The sequence below is a fragment of the Pecten maximus genome, unplaced genomic scaffold (genome assembly GCF_902652985.1).
Source record: "Pecten maximus unplaced genomic scaffold, xPecMax1.1, whole genome shotgun sequence".
Lineage (NCBI taxonomy): Eukaryota > Metazoa > Mollusca > Bivalvia > Pectinida > Pectinidae > Pecten > Pecten maximus.
In genome coordinates, this window is record NW_022982956.1 from 1 (window position 1) to 18,284 (window position 18,284).

The window sequence follows — 18,284 nt, forward strand, 5'->3', positions numbered from 1 at the left end:
GCTAAGATCATAAACAACCCTAGATTGTATTTAGCTCTAAGATCATAAACAACCCTAGATTGTATTTAGCTCTAAGATCATAAACAACCCCGGATTGTATTTAGCTCTAAGATCATAAATTCAACAACCCCGGATTGTATTTAGCTCTAAGATCATAAATTCTTAAGTCCAGAGAGTATAAAGTTGACACACTGACCCTGCTCCTCCCGGACTGCCCAGAACAGGAGGTCCACACAAGCAGCACTACTTAGGACTGTTAAATCATAAGGGTTGAAGTGCCATTTATGTTCCCCGTCCCGATGTGGACGTGGCTTCTTGTCCAGTTCTGCCTGACCAGTCTGGTACATCCCCGTGGCAAAGTCCTGGATATCACTCATGAAGCTCAATGGCAGGTCTAAATCAGAAAAAAAAACTTATAACACCGACGATTCTAAAGTTTGGGATAACAATCTTAGTCGATGTTATAGTAGCTCAACGGCAGGTCTACATCAGAAAAAAAAACTTATAACACAGACGATTCTAAAGTTTGGGATAACAATCTTAGTTGATGTTATAGGATCATATCACTATTAATCATTAGAAAGTATGTAAGGCTGAACACTGAAGAAGACTGAATGACTACCATTACCGGTTAACTACATAGATATAGACACTCATACTGAGATACCTAATAGCTAGTATGCAATAATCTGAAAAAAAATGTCCGATATAAAAGCCATCAAATATCACAAAAGTATGCCAATACTAAAATTCCACACAACGAATATATCAATGCCATTCAGAGCTCCTCTTAGCAAGCACAGAATTATTATTAAGGTAACTGTTACAGTAGCATCTGATTCTCAGCTGTCAAAAAAAAAATAGCTGACAAGCTGACTTTTCTGGATCGAAAATGGGTCAATGTATGCTGTTAATCTTTAGTTTACATGATCAGTTAGTTACCATACTATCTGAAATAAGTAAATATAATGTAAAGTTACTTTTCTTTCCCTCAAGCCTAATTACTGATCCCCTTAGTTAAGGATCCCCTTAGTCACTGATCCCCTTAGTTACGGATCCCCTTAGTTACTGATCCCCTTAGTCACTGATCTCCTTAGTTACGGATCCCCTTAGTCACTGATCCCCTTAGTCACTGATCTCCTTAGTTACTGATCCCCTTAGTTACGGATCCCCTTAGTTACGGATCCCCTTAGTTACTGATCTCCTTAGTTACGGATCCCCTCAGTCACTGATCCCCTTAGTTACGGATCCCCTTAGTTACGGATCCCCTTAGTCACTGATCCCCTTAGTCACTGATCCCCTTAGTTACGGATCCCCTTAGTCACTGATCCCCTTAGTCACTGATCCCCTTAGTTACTGATCCCCTTAGTCACTGATCTCCTTAGTTACGGATCCCCTTAGTCACTGATCCCCTTAGTCACTGATCTCCTTAGTTACTGATCCCCTTAGTTACGGATCCCCTTAGTTACTGATCCCCTTAGTCACTGATCTCCTTAGTTACTGATCCCCTTAGTCACTGATCCCCTTAGTCACTGATCCCCTTAGTTACGGATCCCCTTAGTCACTGATCCCCTTAGTCACTGATCCCCTTAGTTACTGATACCCTTAGTCACTGATCCCCTTAGTCACTGATCCCCTTAGTCACTGATCTCCTTAGTTACTGATCCCCTTAGTCACTGATCCCCTTAGTTACTGATCTCCTTAGTCACTGATCCCCTTAGTAACTGATCCCCTTAGTAACTGATCTCCTTAGTAACTGATCCCCTTAGTAACTGATCCCCTTAGTAACTGATCTCCTTAGTCACTGATCCCCTTAGTAACTGATCCCCTTAGTAACTGATCTCCTTAGTAACTGATCTCCTTAGTAACTGATCTCTTTAGTAACTGATCTCCTTAGTAACTGATCTCCTTAGTTACTGCTCTTTTTCATACATTCCATACTTCCCGGCGTGAGACAAAATCTCCCTTATTTTCAAGTCGTTTATTTCCTCCCGGGAGGAGAGCCCAAATTCCCGTATTTTGTAATTTCCTCCGGTATTTTTGCCGACGCCATATTTGTTTACAATTCAGTAGTTTTTCTCGTGAGATTTGGCTAAATTTAGCGATCACGTGATCCATCTGTTCACGTGATCACTCAATCAAAATGGTGCCTGTTGGACACGGCTTTCACACGAAGTTCTGGTTAGTGTAATGTTTGCGCTAGAATATCTATCACCATGAAATAACGGCAAGTCGCTTACAAAAAACTTTAACCCTCTTTGCTAACAGACTTGAATTATTGTTTGTTTTCTTTTAGGACCATACTTTGATGATGGTAATTGATACAGAGCCTGGTCAGACGCAAAATCACACGTGTTTTTCATATAACATGTGTATCGTTGATCAGTGATAGCAAGATGAAATCTGATATTTTCTTTTAGAAAACTAACAAAATTAGCATATCTGGTAGTCGTAGTGGTCAATCATGATGTTTACAATGACTGTACAGTCCATGACAGAGACAATATACAAAATCTAGAATGATCGTGATAAGATTTACTGCAGTCTCCTAACATGAACATCTTCAGTTCTCATGACTTATGTATACACTTACACACTTGAAATATTTTTATATCTAAATGGTCCAACATAAGGTATCCCATAGGACATTTCATGGTGATATTTTTCCTACAGATGTGTTCCCTCAGAGTGGATCAAGCTTTCTAATTTTTAGAAAAATCCAAACTGATAAATGATTAACTTTCTTGTCTTAATCTTTAGCTACATGTAATTATAATGTACCCTTTTCAAATGCTGTTATGTAATATGCATAAAACTGTGAAACTTTTTGTGTTACATAAAAAAATCAAAAAATAATTTCATATCATCAGAATCTGAATGTATACTATTGCATTTTTTTTTTTACCTTATACAACTTTTTGTTGTTTGCATATACAATATGATTAATATCCAAAATAAATATAATTATTCTTTATCACTTTCAAAATTAGTTTATTGCTTTAAAATTGAGTAAAAATGTTGATATTCATGTCGCACACAAATCTCCCTTATTTTAGGCAAAACTCCCTTAAAATAATCATCAATCTCCCTTATTGGTCTCCTGAAAATATGGCATGTATGCATACATGTCAACCTCTGAAACCTCCAATGAGGGAGATCTCCCTCATTCCACATTCAAAATGAGGGAGAAAGTGTGTGATAAAAATCGCGACATTTTTGTTACTTTAGGTGATGTTCCTCATGGGCTTGCGCAGGTGTAAATTACCTCGGGCTATACATTTTGATATTTAAATTTGACAACAATGGTTAATTTTAAAGAATAATAATAATTAAAAAAAGAAAAGATAGAAAAAAAAAGATCAATTCATTTAAAAACTGTATTTAGTGAATTATATTATTAATGATGTAGTCACTTGAAATTTGCAACCAGTATACAAAGCAACTACTTATCTCCTGATTTTTTTTTTATTATTTTGTTCTGAAATATTTTAAAATGTATTTATCAAATTATCTCCCTTCTTTCTCAAATAATAATTACACAGTAATTTATTAATTTTTGTTTTACTAGTAGTTCTATTTTGACATAAAACAAACTTCTTAAAAAGTTGTTTTTTTCTGACCCAAATTGAAATCCGGATTTTTGTGGCAGTTTACGACTTTATATTATATAATTGTCAATTAAAGATGGCGGCAGTACAAACGCTGGTACTGACAGATACGATTAAGAAAGGCATTATTGGCTTTCATGTGAGTAAATCTTGTTGACAGATAGTATCAGTGTTTGTTCTTGAAGTGATGTATCCTAGTTGTAATCACAAAATTAACCGACCATGTCAAATGAAGCCACATGGGTTATAATGTATACACCAGTCGGCAGGCACCTATATGGTGACCAGTGACCGACTCCCCTCTCTCACCAAGCCCCAGGCCAGGGCAGCTACACAGATGGTACTAGGGGTGTTTTGTTTACATAATCAGTTCAGGGTCAAAGTGTCTGAGATTTCCGGGGTTTTATGAGGGAAGACTGCTCAAATCCGGGAGAAATTTAACCCCGATTCGGGAAATGTACCAAATCGGGATTTAAGGGAAATTTTAATGATTTTCCGGGCACTTCCTGCGTAATCCGGGATGGTTGACACCTATGTGTATGCTTTTTAGTAACTGATCTCTTTAGTAACTGATCTCCTTAGTAACTGATCTCCTTAGTAACTGATCCCCTTTGTATCTGATCCCCTTAGTAACTGATCTCCTTAGTAACTGATCCCCTTAGTAACTGATCCCCTTAGTAACTGATCTCCTTAGTAACTGATCCCCTAACAGCTGTATTGGCTGTCGGCTTTACTACTGGCCAGTACATGTAACTACCTATAGACCAATACTGAAAAATCAGATAATGATAATATATTATACAACCGTAAAGCCGGCCTACCTTTCTCCTGTTCCAGCACGTCTCTCAGTAGAGTGATGACCACCAGGGTGAGGGTCTCACTGAAGGACTTGTAAGGAAACCAGCTAAAGCCATTGTTTGGCTGTCAGAAAACAAGAATAATGAGAGATGGAGACACACAAGTGACAGCAAAGTTCTCATTTGATTTCCATTAAACACTACTGTAAAAAAAACTTTAAACCCTTTTTAATACCCTTAAACATTAAAAAAAACTAAAACCAAATTTTTTTCATTTTGTAGCAATGTTTTTAAGGACATTTTTATGAAGTTATTACTCATCAAATGGACCCTTAAAATGACCTTAATTAACATTACACATCAAGTTACAATTCATTATACCCTAAAATACCCCTTAAATTTAATGGTCCTTAAATATAGCAATATTAAGGACCGATTTCTGGGGATTTCTGGGGGTTTTAATATTAAGTACCTTGTTAACAGTGTATTTAAGTGCATTTTAAGGGTCCTTTAAGCGTCTGAGTGTTTATATTTAAAACATCCCATGTGTGCTACTACTATCTGGATCAAATAGACTAAATCATTAAATGTAAATTGATTTATTTCATTTTTGTTGTAAAATAAATTCAATTTTTTGTTTACCGCGATATATAATTTATACAATTATGATACTTTTTATATTTTTAGGAACCAGGTTAAGAAGATCCTGAAATGACCCTGACTTGCAACAGCACATCTAATCTTGTTTTTGTTCTACAGCCCTTCACCAATTCACCAAGTAAAGTTATTTAGGATATAATGATCCTTGGATCTATACTTGAGCTACAAATATACCAGGAAGTTATCCTTTACCTCTAACTCGGCATAAAAATCCTTCAACGATTCATCTAGGTGTCTTACTTTACCTCTAACTCGGCATAAAAATCCTTCAACGATTCATCTACGTGTCTTACTTTACCTCTAACTCGGCATAAAAATCCTTCAACGATTCATCAAGGTGTCTTACTTTACCTCTAACTCGGCATAAAAATCCTTCAACGATTCATCTACGTGTCTCACTTTACCCCTAACTCGGCATAAAAATCCTTGAACGATTCATCAAGGTGTCTCACTTTACCTCTAACTCGGCATAAAAATCCTTCAACGATTCATCTACGTGTCTTACTTTACCACTAACTCCGCATAAAAATCCTTCAACGATTCATCAAGGTGTCTTACTTTACCTCTAACTCGGCATAAAAATCCTTCAACGATTCATCTAGGTGTCTCAAAGTTTCCTTGTTCAAAAGTCGTCGAGCCTGTTGATACAAAACATCTTCTGAGTTACAAAATTAACACTATTTAGATTCGGTATTGTTATTTTGTATTTTAGTCATTTAATCCAAAAGATCTACATCTCCAGATAATCATGTTCGTGAATACACAATTTACAAAATTTCATGTAAAACTGATTGTAAAATAAGTGTATTATTGATTGTACACTATATCCTTCTAGTTCTGTAAAGAAATACTGCTGTATTCATCGATAAAAATGAAAAAAATACATGCAAGGCTTTGTCGCCTACTTTTTCATCTTTTATTTCATCACCACTTACCACTCCTACAAGTGTTTGAAGATGAGAACTAGAAAATTTCAGATGATCTTGTTCAGGTACAATCTCGAATCCCCAGGGTTTGGTCTGGGTGAGACTCGACCCAACTTTGTTGAAGTAATGTACGGCCGGGTCTAGATCCTCCTCTTGTGTCGGTTTGTCTTTTATCTGATTGGGTATCGGAGATGGCGACCTTTCTCGTGACCTTGGTGATGGAAAATCCAGTGATGGAATATTTACAGGACTCGATGGTCCGGAAGACTCCTGTGTAATCACATGAGAGGACATTGTACGTGGAAGAATGGACCGGAAAGCCATCACTTTGGTAGTAGACGATGTATCTATAGGAGGAACCTTGGAACATTTCCTGGTCGCTTCCGATGGGAATAGGATTGAAATCAAGGGAACAGATCCATCACATGAACGCCCAATCGCACGCGACATTCCGATCAGAGTAGGAACTATGGCGGTGCACAGGACAACTACAACAGACAGTAGCATACTATACTATACAACAGACAGTACCATACTATACTATACTTTATATTATAAGTTTATCGTTTTACTTAGCTTCTCTCTGAGGTCAATGTTCTAGGATTTGTCAACTTGAGGCTGGACTGTGATATTGACTTATAATGTATGCAGGTGCTGTTTGATAATAATGTAAACTGTGTCAAAACCTGTCAAAGAGGTCTCTACAAATCAGATAAGAACACGAATCATTATAGTTTTATTTAAAACAATGTATATTTATATATTAATAATAAATTAACACAAACTAATAACTACACATTGAATTCCCACTATCTGACAACACACTGATTTTTACTTTACACACTTAACAATAGTTTTGTGGATAAACAACAATTAATCTTAAACAGATATATCATTCAGCTCTACACCATAACTTACTCCTTTCAAACTAGTGAAAAATCAAAACATTTAAGCATAGATATTGTTAACACATATCTTTACACTTAAGTTCAAAATACCTGGTATACTGAGGGTAACCTACATAACAAGTTTGATGAGAAATCAATTTCCAGTTCTTTTCACAAAATATCATTCTCACAAAATATCAAACTCCAAATATCAAAATCCAAATTTGGTGCCAGTCAGCCATTTGTTTCTGACTGACAAAAATGATCAAAACTAGGCACCAACAGGAACCTATACATTAAGGAATAGAGATAACAAACTTCAACTGCCAAAATCTAAGGCAGTCACCTTCAAGGAATAGAGATAACAAACTTCAACTGCCAAAATCCAAGGCAGTCACCTTCAAGGAATAGAGATAAAAAACTTCAACTGCCAAAATCCAAGGCAGTCACATTCAAGGAATAGAGATAACAAACTTCAACTGCCAAAATCCAAGGCAGTCACCTTCAAGGAATAGAGATAACAAACTTCAACTGCCAAAATCCAAGGCAGTCACCTTCAAGGAATAGAGATAACAAACTTCAACTGCCAAAATCCAGAATGGTCACCTGTCAACCATTTTGTTTTCCTGATCATTCTGAAGAAACAGCAATAACTTAAGGATTGCTCATGGACAACGGAGAAAGGTCGATTTGAATATCCTACCAAGTCGTGTAGAATTGGACCACTTCAGGTGCCTTACCATCACGCAGGTGAGTATTTCTTTATTTTTTTAATTTGATGTGACTCTAACTACATATCTCTGTTTGAACTCCTAATGACGCAATGAGAACATGTCAAAATAATTTAACAGGATACTATTTGTGTTTTAATTTGCTACTTAATTCACATGAATGAAACTGAATTTCCTTTGTGATCAATCTTTCTAAACCACTGTTGACCAACTCTGTATGCTTAAGATTTGTAAATTAATGTTTAGAATGACATCAACTGTAAACCAACCTTTTGGTATCTCGTACGATCCCTCACACAGCTTTGTTAGCACTTCCAGGACTTCTAACTGGGCAGAAATTATCTGTAAAATATTCCCAAATCATGAACATCAATAAAAAATCATAACTTACTTACAATGAGTACTTTTTTTATTCAAAACTCAAATGAAATTTTCAAATGACACTTATAAACCTTTTATATACATTTATTTATTTAATTTCAAATTTATTCATAAATCACTTTTCATATTATACCTTCAAACTGAAACTTGTAAGTGAAATGAGTTGTTCAATAAATACTGATTCCATATCAATACCAATCATAATTGAGTTAAATAACTGTACAGTATTTATCAATAAAATTGGCATGATCAATAAAATTAATAGTCTGTCATCATCTAATTGTAATTTGTCTACCATGAAAACAGCAAATGTCAGTAAATCATCAGCTGTAACTCACCTGTTCCCTCACAGAGATGGTACAAAGTTTACTGTAAACTGTCAGCTGTAACTTACCTGTTCCCCCACAGACATGGTACAAAGTTTACTGTAAACTGTCAGCTGTAACTCATCTGTTCCCTCACAGAGATGGTACAAAGTTTACTGTAAACTGTCAGCTGTAACTTACCTGTTCCCTCACAGAGATGGTACAAAGTTTACTGTAAATTGTCAGCTGTAACTTACCTGTTCCCTCACAGAGATGGTACAAAGTTTACTGTAAATTGTCAGCTGTAACTTACCTGTTCCCTCACAGAGATGGTACAAAGTTTACTGTAAATTGTCAGCTGTAACTTACCTGTTCCCTCACAGAGATGGTACAAAGTTTACTGTAAACTGTCAGCTGTAACTCATCTGTTCCCTCACAGAGATGGTACAAAGTTTACTGTAAACTGTCAGCTATAACTCACCTGTTCCCCCACAGACATGGTACAAAGTTTACTGTAAACTGTCAGCTATAACTCACCTGTTCCCTCACAGAGATGGTACAAAGTTTACTGTAAACTGTCAGCTGTAACTCCCCTGTTCCCTCACAGAGATGGTACAAAGTTTACTGTAAACTGTCAGCTGTAACTCACCTGTTCCCTCACAGAGATGGTACAAAGTTTACTGTAAACTGTCAGCTATAACTTACCTGTTCCCTCACAGAGATGGCACAAAGTTTACTGTAAACTGTCAGCTATAACTCACCTGTTCCCCCACAGACATGGTACAAAGTTTACTGTAAACTGTCAGCTATAACTTACCTGTTCCCTCACAGAGATGGTACAAAGTTTACTGTAAACTGTCAGCTGTAACTCACCTGTTCCCCCACAGAGATGGTACAAAGTTTACTGTAAACTGTCAGCTATAACTTACCTGTTCCCTCACAGAGATGGTACAAAGTTTACTGTAAACTGTCAGCTGTAACTTACCTGTTCCCTTACAGAGATGGTACAAAGTTTACTGTAAACTGTCAGCTGTAACTCACCTGTTCCCTCACAGAGATGGTACAAAGTTTACTGTAAACTGTCAGCTATAACTTACCTGTTCCCCCGCAGACATGGTACAAAGTTTACTGTAAACTGTCAGCTATAACTTACCTGTTCCCTCACAGACATGGTACAAAGTTTACTGTAAACTGTCAGCTGTAACTCACCTGTTCCCCCACAGACATGGTACAAAGTTTACTGTAAACTGTCAGCTATAACTTACCTGTTCCCTCACAGAGATGGTACAAAGTTTACTGTAAACTGTCAGCTATAACTTACCTGTTCCCCCACAGACATGGTACAAAGTTTACTGTAAACTGTCAGCTATAACTTACCTGTTCCCTCACAGAGATGGTACAAAGTTTACTGTAAACTGTCAGCTGTAACTCACCTGTTCCCTCACAGACATGGTACAAAGTTTACTGTAAACTGTCAGCTGTAACTCATCTATTCCCTAACAGACATGGTACAAAGTTTACTGTAAACTGTCAGCTATAACTTACCTGTTCCCTCACAGAGATGGTACAAAGTTTACTGTAAACTGTCAGCTGTAACTCATCTGTTCCCTCACAGACATGGTACAAAGTTTACTGTAAACTGTCAGCTGTAACTCACCTGTTCCCCCACAGACATGGTACAAAGTTTACTGTAAACTGTCAGCTGTAACTCATCTGTTCCCTCACAGAGATGGTACAAAGTTTACTGTAAACTGTCAGCTATAACTTACCTGTTCCCTCACAGAGATGGTACAAAGTTTACTGTAAACTGTCAGCTGTAACTCATCTGTTCCCTCACAGAGATGGTACAAAGTTTACTGAAAACTGTCAGCTGTAACTCATCTGTTCCCTCACAGAGATGGTACAAAGTTTACTGTAAACTGTCAGCTGTAACTCATCTGTTCCCTCACAGAGATGGTACAAAGTTTACTGTAAACTGTCAGCTGTAACTCATCTGTTCCCCCACAGAGATGGTACAAAGTTTACTGTAAACTGTCAGCTGTAACTTACCTGTTCCCTCACAGAGATGGTACAAAGTTTACTGTAAACTGACAGCTATAACTTACCTGTTCCCTCACAGAGATGGTACAAAGTTTACTGTAAACTGTCAGCTGTAACTCATCTGTTCCCTCACAGACATGGTACAAAGTTTACTGTAAACTGTCAGCTGTAACTCACCTGTTCCCCCACAGACATGGTACAAAGTTTACTGTAAACTGTCAGCTGTAACTCATCTGTTCCCTCACAGAGATGGTACAAAGTTTACTGTAAACTGTCAGCTATAACTTACCTGTTCCCTCACAGAGATGGTACAAAGTTTACTGTAAACTGTCAGCTGTAACTCATCTGTTCCCTCACAGAGATGGTACAAAGTTTACTGAAAACTGTCAGCTGTAACACACCTGTTCCCTCACGGACATGGTACAAAGTTTACTGTAAACTGTCAGCTGTAACTCATCTGTTCCCTCACAGACATGGTACAAAGTTTACTGTAAACTGTCAGCTATAACTTACCTGTTCCCTCACAGAGATGGTACAAAGTTTACTGTAAACTGTCAGCTGTAACTCACCTGTTCCCCCACAGAGATGGTACAAAGTTTACTGTAAACTGTCAGCTGTAACTCACCTGTTCCCTCACAGACATGGTACAAAGTTTACTGTAAACTGTCAGCTGTAACTCACCTGTTCCCTCACAGAGATGGTACAAAGTTTACTGTAAACTGTCAGCTGTAACTAACCTGTTCCCTCACAGACATGGTACAAAGTTTACTGTAAACTGTCAGCTGTAACTAACCTGTTCCCTCACAGACATGGTACAAAGTTTACTGTAAACTATCAGCTGTAACTCACCTGTTCCCTCACAGACATGGTACAAAGTTTACTGTAAACTGACAGCTGTAACTCACCTGTTCCCCCACAGACATGGTACAAAGTTTACTGTAAACTGTCAGCTGTAACTTACCTGTTCCCTCACAGAGATGGTACAAAGTTTACTGTAAACTGTCAGCTATAACTTACCTGTTCCCTCACAGAGATGGTACAAAGTTTACTGTAAACTGTCAGCTGTAACTCATCTGTTCCCTCACAGAGATGGTACAAAGTTTACTGAAAACTGTCAGCTGTAACACACCTGTTCCCTCACGGACATGGTACAAAGTTTACTGTAAACTGTCAGCTGTAACTCATCTGTTCCCTCACAGACATGGTACAAAGTTTACTGTAAACTGTCAGCTATAACTTACCTGTTCCCTCACAGAGATGGTACAAAGTTTACTGTAAACTGTCAGCTGTAACTCACCTGTTCCCCCACAGAGATGGTACAAAGTTTACTGTAAACTGTCAGCTGTAACTCACCTGTTCCCTCACAGACATGGTACAAAGTTTACTGTAAACTGTCAGCTGTAACTCACCTGTTCCCTCACAGAGATGGTACAAAGTTTACTGTAAACTGTCAGCTGTAACTAACCTGTTCCCTCACAGACATGGTACAAAGTTTACTGTAAACTGTCAGCTGTAACTAACCTGTTCCCTCACAGACATGGTACAAAGTTTACTGTAAACTATCAGCTGTAACTCACCTGTTCCCTCACAGACATGGTACAAAGTTTACTGTAAACTGACAGCTGTAACTCACCTGTTCCCCCACAGACATGGTACAAAGTTTACTGTAAACTGTCAGCTGTAACTTACCTGTTCCCTCACAGAGATGGTACAAAGTTTACTGTAAACTGTCAGCTGTAACTCACCTGTTCCCTCACAGACATGGTACAAAGTTTACTGTAAACTGTCAGCTATAACTCACCTGTTCCCTCACAGAGATGGTACAAAGTTTACTGTAAACTGTCAGCTATAACTCACCTGTTCCCCCACAGACATGGTACAAAGTTTACTGTAAACTGTCAGCTATAACTCACCTGTTCCCCCACAGACATGGTACAAAGTTTACTGTAAACTGTCAGCTATAACTTACCTGTTCCCTCACAGAATGATCTCTCTTGGCGACATCACTGAGGATGGTGTTAAGACAGAAACTGAAACACTCACTTCGTGGGAGTGCTAGAAATACAAAAAGCATGTTGACTTAAATGGTGTGGAACATGTATTCCTTTTGTATTTATATTTTGAAACAGATAATATAAAAACAAAGTAAGGAAGGAGAAAAACTGCGAGACCAAGACTAACAAATATTTTATAATCTGTACCTGTCAGCTGGTATGAAATATAAATAAACAAACATTTCATACTCCGATACCTCTCAACTAGTACACAACATAGATATTAATATTTAGAGTCTGGTAAGTAAATCAGAATGTTGACTTTTTGTTGTTATCTATTAGTTACTCACTCTGAGATTTAAGTGGTTTCTGATTGGTCCACTGAGCCTTAGTGAGTCCCCTCAGTACACCCAGGAGGTAAGGCAGGATCTTATCTTTGTACTGAAACACAAAACATTCAATAAATACAATTGAAAATCGCGACTATGCTTAATATATGTACATTGCACTAAAGATCTAATAAACTATAACTAAATGTGGACATTTCAAAATCTGTAAGCCTTACATCATCTCACTTGGGTGGTACATACATGTATAGCGATACCAGATGTGATAATTATAGTCACTCTTTAGAAAAATGTCCTGTTTTTATATCATTATTATTTCTTTTACTTTTGAAATGAAAAAAATACAATGTATTTATAATTTCATTTATCACGTTTTTTTTCCCCAATTGAAGCATTCCTTTTATAGGGCACATGTATGCTTTATTAAACAGAGATCAATGTTTATGTAGATTTCATTAGTTTCAGCTGAGAATTTGAAAGCTACAACAGAATTCCCAAGACATGCTTTATACTAGGATCATTTGTATTTCTTATTTTCATAGTAATACTTGAAGTCCCGACTCCAGGAAGTAGATTCCCAGGGCAACCACTGCATCTTGTGCTCGTTTGTCTAGTCTGAGACCTCGGCATGACGACTCGCGGGGGCAGTAAGACAGCAGTCTCTCGACCTGTCAACAATCAAGTATCATATTAACATCATTAATAAGTAACAATATTATAATTTATATTAACTTTGCACGATAACAGCATAAACAAAGCCCATTTGTGTGGCATATTATGTGGCCTGTATATTCATTATCTACTGCCATAGAAATACAACAAACGGACATTCACTTTTGACTTGCACGAAAGATATCATATATACATAGCCAATATAACTGCATTTGCCACACATAGGGTATAGTAAAATTTACCAATATAGCACTTTGAAAACTGCATCACTTCAAACTTAATAGATAAAAACGTCACAAATAATTCATCACCACTTACAATACCAACACACAATTCAACTGTGACCAATACAAGAATTCATTCTTTGTACACACAGTTATAGACTGGAACCTAAATAGTTAGTGTCCCATCATTGGGGGCTTTGAGAAATACAATCACACCAACAGCCCTTCCCGACACTTGCTGTCTACAGCTGTACTAAAACTTGGAATAGGTAATACGACCGTATCCATGGCATCTAGTATACCCCTGAGAGTATGTTTTTGACCTCCCCAAAATGATATCCTACTACTCTTGTATTGAAGGGACATGTGACATTGTCTATTTGACGCATGTTTTATCTGGAACCTTCAGACTTCTGAGAAATAGTTATTTAACTTCCGAAATTGCTAAAAACCAATGCCATGGCCACCTGGATGTCCTGCTATGACTGAGTAGATACTGCTCCCTATAGACTATAATCCGAAGGGTTCTGATGTTAATATCGCCTTTCAAGCTGTGTATCTACGTAGTAAGGTCGTCAGAAAATTCGGACTATATAGACTACTGTAGACCTACAATACAGCCAGATCTGCAGATTTGCCGGTGCTCCGAGTCTGCAGATCATCATCGCCCTGTGGGATAGAATGCTGCGAAATACAGGCTTAATCGTTACCAAACATCATACAATAAATGAAAGTAGTTAAGTAAATATCAACTACATACTTTCGGGAAAGGTGTGGGGTTAATGCCACCTGCAGAACGTGCAAACTGCCGTAATGTTTTGGCGAAAAGGCAGCTGTCTTCCGCCATGTTGGATTTGACGTTTATATCTAAACTGAAAACCTTTCTGGACCTATGTTCCGGAATCTGTCAGCCCCGTTCGATTTGCACTCTTCTAAGAAGAGAAGCTTTCTAAGAAGATCGTATTCCGTTATGTGTAAATCGAGTAAACCGGGAGAATAAAATAAAAAATAAGCAAGTTTTTAAGTTTTCTCAAACACGATGACACAAACATGTGCATGTATGTGTTATAAATCCTTCTCTAGTGAAACTCATCACTCGCACACTTAAAACATGGTCGCCGCCATCAGGTTCAGGTTCTTTGGTAGATTCCCTCGTTGACTTTGCGAGGCACCACTACAGCTTATGTAGCGTATGTAATTGAAGGTAGTTAAAGGTCTATACAGGTATGTACACTTCCGGACTTATTTACACTGGATTAAAACATAATGATAAAATTGTTCAGTATCTCTCTTAAGAGTGGCGTGATCATTTTAAGCGATAATAGCAAATGATTAAAAGTCAGGGGCTGGGAGGTCTGCCTTTCTCCTCTATATCTAATTCACTGAGCATCTTCAGACGTTTTAGATGGATTTCTTGCAGGAATTCCCTGCTGTATAGTTCAATTTTGTAGATCTCATCTTCATTGAAGGTGTATACATCGCTGATCACGGGATGTGTACAGTCAAGCATCAAATGGGTCAAGTAGGTTGGATTTGACACGAGCTCTGTATATTGTCTGATTGCCGGAATACTGCTTAGACGAGTGTGTAGGCGTAGTCTGATACTATGGAGAGATTTACATTCAGCAATAAAGTGTTGTCTGTCCTCTGCTCCTGTTTTACATAATCTACATTCAGGGTCGACGTTGTACTGGTTGAATGCTGCTCTATTTGCTTTGAGGGTATATGTGCCGGTTAGGAGTCGTACCTTGCATTCAGCTCGTTGAACATCATGTTTATTGTTTCGTACGGTAGAATATACGTGATGAGGCTTCTTGAGTGAGATGGAGTCAGGGTTGACATATTTTAGTGACGGCTTTGTTGATATATCCTCTTTCCAGTTTTCATTAACATAAGTTAATATAGCACTGTCCAACATTTCCTTCCAATTTCGTTTGAGAGGTGGGTTTTCCAGGAGTGCATACGCTGTAGGTAAATGGTATTGTTCTAGTAATTTTCTGACATGTGAAAACCAACTGTTCTCATCTCTCATCCTTACTGCCAATTGACGGTATGCTATACTGTACTCAATGGTATCTGGGTTGGAAATGACCCTGTAGAATAGGTTTAACGTGTTTCTATCAATCATAGAGTTGAGTGATGGGATTCCAAGTAGTACCATCGATATGGATGTTGCTGTCCTGTCCGGGAGATGTTGGACCTGTCGCAGAGACTTGGTCTGGAATCTTTCGAGGTTCTTCATCTGTGATTTTGTGTAGTCTAGCGTTTCTAGTCCGTATGTGAGTTTCGGGACGACATATGCGTTCCATAGGTGAGCTTTGATAAGTTGGCTTGATCCATCTTTCCCATGGAGGCCAGAACCCATGAGTGAGTACGCTGTTTTCCTTCCAATCTGGATGATTTTCTCTATGTCAATGGTATTTTTGTGGTTCCTGTTTATTCCAAGGTGAGTTAGTCGATCTACTACCTCTATCGGTTCATCATAAATGGTGAATGATTCTGTAGGTTTGGTATTATACAGTTTCATTTTGCTTTTTGAAGGGTTGAGTAGATACCGTTCTTGTGTTGAGTAGTTTTCTACTCTGATCAGCATATGTTTCATATCGCATGTTGAATGCGCCAGGATGGCAATATTATCTGCACATGTTGTGTGGGGGATTCTGATGTATCCTATGTTTACTCCCTGGCAATTTTCCTCTATGTCTAGCAGTAAGGGATTATTGAAGCGTTTGTAGTGGGAAGTAGAGAGTACTCCCCCTTGCCGGACTCCCTGTCGAACCTTGAAGGGCTCGGAGATCTGCCCTGCCCATTTCACATTAGATGTGACATCTTTGTATAGGTCTTGGATCATCAGCCAGTCTGCTCCTGTAATTCCGTCATCATAGAGTTTGTTTAAGAGGATGTTGTGGTCGACGACGTCAAATGCCTTCTGTGCATCAAGTGTTGTCAGAAGAAGGGGTTTCCTTTGTATTCTTGCTTCCTTGAGACACTCAGTTACAATGAGAGCAGAGTTGATTGAGGAGGTGCCTTTTGTGAAGCCGGTTTGTAGTTTGGATTGGGTTGGGTCCAAGATGATGTTGTGTCTGGCATTGAGGATGTGCTCCAGAATTTTCAGGATAATGGTAGTGACAGTTATCCCACGGTAATTAGAGGGGTTTTGTTGGTCACCCTTCTTGTATATTGGGGTAAGTAGTCCCGATTTCAGCATTGACGACACTTTCTTTTTCTCTAGCATGCTGTTTATGAGCGTTTTCAGGAATGGAATAATTGTGTTCCCCGCTGTCTTAAAGTGTTCACTGGTCATCCAGTGATAAATCTTCCAGTTTCGAGACGGAAGGGGTAGGAGATCTTCCAGAAGCAGAAGAGCTTCAAATCGAGTGACCGGAAGATATCTTCTAGAATGAGAAGAGTGCAAATCGAACGGGGCTCTGGGCCGCTTTCGTTACAAATGCGATCGGAACGGAACCTAGGTGGCACTCTCTTGTTCCGCATAAACGAACGGTCCGACCCACGGTTCAAACTAAGATGACGGCCATCGACGGATTTCCGAGACGTTGAAAACTCTATTTCGATTTTCGGACGAGTTTCGTTACAGTATGTAAAACAATGTTTAATCATTTTATAGAAATATTTTACTAAACGTACTAGATATCTAATGTATGATTTCGAAGTTTAATATATACAAGAAAAATATCAGAAAACTGAAAAAAGGAAAACCCATAAAAGTACGTGTGTTTTAATAATAACATGTTCCGGTTGTTTCGGAACGAACCAGACGTTCCGCTAAATGGAACACGACGTTCCGCTGGAACGAACCGGTTCGTTGGGAACGTCTCATTTGAGGGTACCAAGTTGGATCAAATATATGGCCTTTCTTTTTTCTGTATTTACAAAGTTTTTTCTTTGGAAATTTAGAAAACCTACCATTTGAAAAACTTCGAAGTTTATATTCTTGATAGTTTGATAGGTATAACTAAGCAGAAAGATCATTTGTCAGCGTCCTTAGAAATGCAGGTAAGTTCATCATACGGGGAAAATAGGAAAATCTTAAAAACAATTTTACCTAGCATACAACAGCAAACAAATGGGGTTGACTGTGGGGTTTTTGCCATCGCTAATTTAGTAGAGTTTTGTTTTAATGGGTTTAAAGGTAGTGAAGAAATAGAATTCGACATAGATTATATGAGACAGCATCTAGTAAATTGTATTTCAAATGGTAGGTTTTCTAAATTTCCAAAGAAAAAACTTAGTAAATACAGAAAAAAGAAAGTTTCTCAAGCCTTAACTTATGATATTTGTATCGATTGTGAGTCAGATGGATGTCATATTTCTAATGTTTTTGATGATATGGTAAGTTGTGACGCTGGTTGCGATAGGTGGTTTCACAATAGATGTGTTTGTGATCAGTCAGATTTTCATTTTTCAAGAGACAGTTTCGTTTGGCATTGTACTAAATGTTCGAAAATTCAAACTAGAATACAATAGGAAAATAGTACTGTAGTTGTATTAAAATCATGCATTGATGAAAATATTTTTTTACTAAAAGAAATAGCTTTAGTAACAGATAAAAAGTAAACGAGTGAATTGGTTTATAACACAAATGAAAACTTTATTTTCTACGTAAAAAAATACAAAAGTACATATGGTGATAAAAAATATTTTAATGTGATAAACAATAATGAAAAGATGGGTAAATATATATAAAATCATTA

At 37.8% G+C, this 18,284-nt stretch overlaps 2 protein-coding genes across 2 annotated transcripts; both read right to left on the reverse strand.

Moving 5' to 3' along the window:
• Positions 1 to 196: 196 nt before the first annotated feature.
• Positions 197 to 14,425, reverse strand: LOC117321187 (phosphatidylinositol 4-kinase alpha-like; the record flags this gene model as incomplete). The annotated part of the gene is made up of 9 exons (XM_033875654.1): positions 14,333 to 14,425; positions 13,225 to 13,344; positions 12,680 to 12,770; positions 12,305 to 12,390; positions 7,879 to 7,951; positions 6,001 to 6,479; positions 5,629 to 5,703; positions 4,430 to 4,529; positions 197 to 394 (listed from the first exon to the last, which is right to left on the reverse strand). Coding segments are annotated over exons 1-9 (1,309 nt in total), but the record flags the coding sequence as incomplete, so codon positions are not given.
• Positions 14,426 to 14,911: 486 nt separating this feature from the next.
• LOC117321188 lies at positions 14,912 to 16,807 on the reverse strand. Its single transcript, XM_033875655.1, has one exon. The coding sequence runs from the start codon at positions 16,805 to 16,807 to the stop codon at positions 14,912 to 14,914; it is 1,896 nt and encodes a 631-aa protein (XP_033731546.1).
• Positions 16,808 to 18,284: the final 1,477 nt, after the last annotated feature.